We start from the raw sequence: 4,063 nt of genomic DNA, 5'->3' as shown, positions 1-4,063 counted from the left end.
TGTGTGTGTGTTACCTGGCGGCGTCCCTCAGCTCAACCTCGGCTCGCTGCAGCCGCTCTTCCAGCTGCTTCCTCTCCTTCTGAACACCTGACAGGTGCTTACCCAGAATCCTCAGCGAGCGCTCCTTCCGACTCGCCTCGTGCCGAGCCTCGGACAGAGCCTGAAGAGAGAGAGGAGTTCAGCTTCACTGAGACCTCACATCACCTGGACAGTAACTCGTGATGGACATCAGAGACGAAGGCGTCATCGTAACGTGGGAGTGACACTGAGTGTGTTGACATGTGACTGTAGATCACCTCTGCTCATACCTGTGTGGTCCGGCTCAGTGTGTGTTGTGTGCTGGTCTGCTCCGAGGTGTGTGTGTTGACTTGTAGCTGCAGCGTGTGCAGCTGGTTGGTCTGTTCCTGGATCAGCGTCTGAGCCTCCTGCTCTCTGTTCAGAGCCTGACGCAGCTCCACACACACACTGTGGAAACGCTCGGGTGGGACCTGCACACACACACACACACACACACACACACACACACACAGACCTGTGATCAGACAGACAGAACAGGTGTGTGTGTGTGTGTGTGTGTGTGTGTGTGTGTGTGTGTGTGTGTGCAGCCTCACCGTCCTGCAGGTGTCCTCACTCTCCCGCCGCAGCCCTCTCTTCAGATTGGCCACCTCCAGCCGCAGACTCCGCCTCTCCACCTCGGCTGAGTGCAGTCGTTGGCTGAAGAGCAGGAACTGCTGCTGGAGGGTCGACACCAGGGCCTGATGGGAGGGACACAGGCAGAGGTCGAAGGTCAACTGTATCTGTATAACTGTGGAAGTTAAACTGTGTCGTCTGCATAGAACCGAACACCGAAGAACTGATCTATTCATTATAATGTAAATAATGATGGAACGAGAACAGATCTATGTGGCACTCGATTAGAACAAGATGCTAATCAATAATTATATTTCTTTATTGAGTTTAAAACAAATCTTTTTTTTTGGTCACTTCCTGTAAAATGACACATGATGATTCATTTGTTTCAGCAACAGTGTCAGTCGCACGTGACGGTGTGTTCACTGACCTTCATGTTGGGTTGTGAAGGTGTCAGTCTGTTCAGGCCGAGTCTCAGCCGGCCGCTCAGCGTCTCCTCGTCCACTCTGTGGGAGGCCGCATCTGATTGGTCAAGAAGGTGAACCAAGAGGCGGGACAAACCTGAACGAGCTGCCGACGTCACGTCTGGGGGGGAGGAGCCTGGAGAGTCAGAAAGAGACACCTCAGTTCCTTCGACGCCGTCCACGTCAACAAACTGACTGTGTATTTAGTGTGTGTGAGTGTGTGTGTGTGGTTACCAGTGTGTGTTAGCGCCCCCTGCAGGTCGGCCATGGAGGACACTATGGTGGAGGAGAGACGTTTAGAGCGAAGCCACCGAGCGCACACACCTGCACGACCTTCATCACCACCATCATCTTTATCACACAAAGAAAAACAGAACACACAGATACAATCAATATTAATATTAATATTAATAACTATGAATATTTTAGTTTGATTTTCCTACAGGGAGGAAGAACCGACCGCCGACCTGCACTGGTCATGTCTTGACCCTTCCGTGTTGCCGTAGCCAACTCTCCGCAGACACACACCGCCGAACCGCCACCGCCTCCTTCCAGTCGAAACAACACTGTCGTCTTTTTAGCCAGAGTGCACCACCTCCTCGCCGCCAGCACCGCGCACACACTCCTCCTCCACCTCCTCACTGCCCTCCTTCCTGGTCCCTCCTCTTCCTCGCCTCCCAGAGCGTCGGCCAGCCTCCTCACCTCCTCCTCCAGCAGCTCCCTCTCTGCCAGCCGCCGGGACAGGAGGGTTTTCTGCTCGCACAGCCACCGCAGACGGCGGCGGGTGTGTTCCCACGCCCCGGCGAGCAGGGCGCAGGCCGACAGGAGGGAGGCCGACTCCTTTCGGCTCCGCGAGAGGAGGCCCTGGAGCCGGGAGAGGTCAGAGGTCAGAGAGGAGCAGCGGAGCTCCAGGGAGGAGACGTGGTCGCGGAGAGAGTCGCACTGAGAGCGACACACCTGAGAGAGAGAGAGAGAGAGAGAGAGAGAGAGAGTCTGTTACTGTTCTGCCTGGATACAGAGCAGCAACTAAAAGTAAAGAGAGGACGCTTTTTGAAAAGAAGAATTCATCAGCTGATTCATTCAGATCAGTATTTACTGTGACCGCCCTTTTCCTTTAAACAGAAGAGAGGCTCAGAGCCTCCTCTCTCCTGATTGGCTCACAGACCTGTTGTTACTAGAGCTCCAGAGAGAAGCCTGAGAGAGGAGATGTAAAACTACACTGAGACGGATAAAGTGAATCTCTCCCCTGGGGGAAGATAAAGTTGGAGGGAAAGTGATGATTTTCGTGTCTGTTTGTCACGTGACTTCAGGAGGAGCACGAGGAGCAAGAGGAGCTGACTAAAGGGACAATCCACTGAAAACTTCCTCCTTCATCTGCTGCTGATTCAGCTCCGAGCGTCTCTGTCGCTGCAGGGAGAGACGACTGACTGCAGATCAGATCCAAGGGAAGTAAAAGCACCTGAGGGACGAGTGTGTGTGTGTGTGTGTGTGTGTGTGTGTGTGTGTGTGTGTGTGTTACCTGCAGCTCGTTCTCCAGCTGTGACACCGTGTGTGTGTGTCGGCTGCTCCAGGCCTCCTCCCTCCTCCTCACGCTCTCCTCCAGACGAGACAACACACACTCCTGGCTGCGCTGAAGCTCGCGCACACACTCGCTCTTCTTGTCGCACACGCGCTGCAGGTGAACGATCTGCGGCGGCGGGGACAGGTGAACACGGCGGTTAGCACTATTTTCCCAAAAAGGCTTCATGGTGTAAATTCCTTTATTTAGTTTTAGAAATCAAGAACGTCTCATTTGAAGATACGATTCAATTCTGGTAAAATGCAAATTCCTTTTTTCGTCAAGTGGCACAAAGAACAGGTACATATTTCAAAATAAAAGCCAAGAGATAGATGAAGGACTCTGTTGCTTTGCGTGAAGAAAAATATAAAAAGAAATAAAAGAAAAATATTTAATCAGAAGTGTGAGACCTGTTATTTCTTCTTTTTAAATTCTTACAACCAAAACAGAAGAAAACTGCTTTTATGTTTTTACTACCAATTACAATGGCAGTGGGTGAAAAAAGAAAAGTCTTTATTTTAATGCAGAGAAGCTAAAATATTATTTTATCTTTAGAAAGATAAAATAAATGATTTTCTCAGCTCAGACCACAGCAGCACACAACCCCTACGAGTGTGTCGTGTTCACCTTGTCGTTGGCCTTCTGGAGGTCAGAGGTCAGCCCGTCCACCTGTTCAGTGATGACATCACACAGCTCCTTCCAGGTGAAGTTACCCAGGATGCTGTGGGGCTGATTGAGGAGGACGCAGCCAGCCAGGAGGCGCTGGTACAGACAGTAGAGGAAGGACAGCCGGGCCTGAGACACACACACACACACACACACACACACACACACACACACACACACACACACACACACACACACACAGTGTGACGCTGTTTTACAGGATTTACTCAGCAGCAGAAACAGTGTAATTAAATACTTCCTGCCTAATGACATCACACTGCTATGTAACAACAACACACAGAGAGGAGGAGGAGGAGGAAGAGGAAGAGGAGGAGGAGGAGGAAGAGGAGGAGGAAGAGGAGGAGGAGGAGGAGGAGGAAGAGGAGGAGGAAGAGGAGGAGGAAGAGGAGGAGGAAGAGGAGGAACAGTCAGCAGCTACGACTTCATTTAGACGTTTGATGTTGACCTCCATCACTGTGTCGGGTGAGTGTTAGTTTGTGATCATTAGTGATTAATGCACCACATTAGACAATAATCAATACTCACCAACACACACATTGACTGGAATAAAACTCAGCTCATATTAAAAGTATTACCTTTCCACATGACTGCCAGAGTTTCTTTCAGTAGTTCTTGTGAACCATCTGAGGGACACACGGTGGATGTGTCTTTATCTTTATTATTTATCATTTTATTTATTTTTTATATCATTTATAAACAAACTTTCGCCTCAATGACAAAAAAA

At 50.2% G+C, this 4,063-nt stretch overlaps 1 protein-coding gene across 1 annotated transcript in view; it reads right to left on the bottom strand.

Moving 5' to 3' along the window:
• Nucleotides 1-4,063, bottom strand: part of LOC111652320 (coiled-coil domain-containing protein 171-like) — an 8,523-nt gene that overhangs the window by 1,950 nt on the left and 2,510 nt on the right. The window contains exons 2-10 of the mRNA XM_087172988.1: nucleotides 3,923-3,962; nucleotides 3,280-3,447; nucleotides 2,614-2,781; nucleotides 1,562-2,051; nucleotides 1,329-1,445; nucleotides 1,061-1,230; nucleotides 612-755; nucleotides 309-488; nucleotides 15-160 (exon numbers count right to left, since the gene is read on the bottom strand). Of these exons, the coding sequence (XP_087029114.1) occupies nucleotides 15-160; nucleotides 309-488; nucleotides 612-755; nucleotides 1,061-1,230; nucleotides 1,329-1,445; nucleotides 1,562-2,051; nucleotides 2,614-2,781; nucleotides 3,280-3,447; nucleotides 3,923-3,962 (1,623 nt within the window). The remainder of the gene's footprint in view (nucleotides 1-14; nucleotides 161-308; nucleotides 489-611; nucleotides 756-1,060; nucleotides 1,231-1,328; nucleotides 1,446-1,561; nucleotides 2,052-2,613; nucleotides 2,782-3,279; nucleotides 3,448-3,922; nucleotides 3,963-4,063) is intronic.

This window comes from Seriola lalandi, unplaced genomic scaffold (genome assembly GCF_002814215.2).
Source record: "Seriola lalandi dorsalis isolate HSWRI2012SDOR001 ecotype SW California unplaced genomic scaffold, Sedor1 jcf7180002053943, whole genome shotgun sequence".
Lineage (NCBI taxonomy): Eukaryota > Metazoa > Chordata > Actinopteri > Carangiformes > Carangidae > Seriola > Seriola lalandi.
Note: the sequence above shows the minus strand (reverse complement) of the source record. Positions and strands in the feature narration are given on the sequence as shown.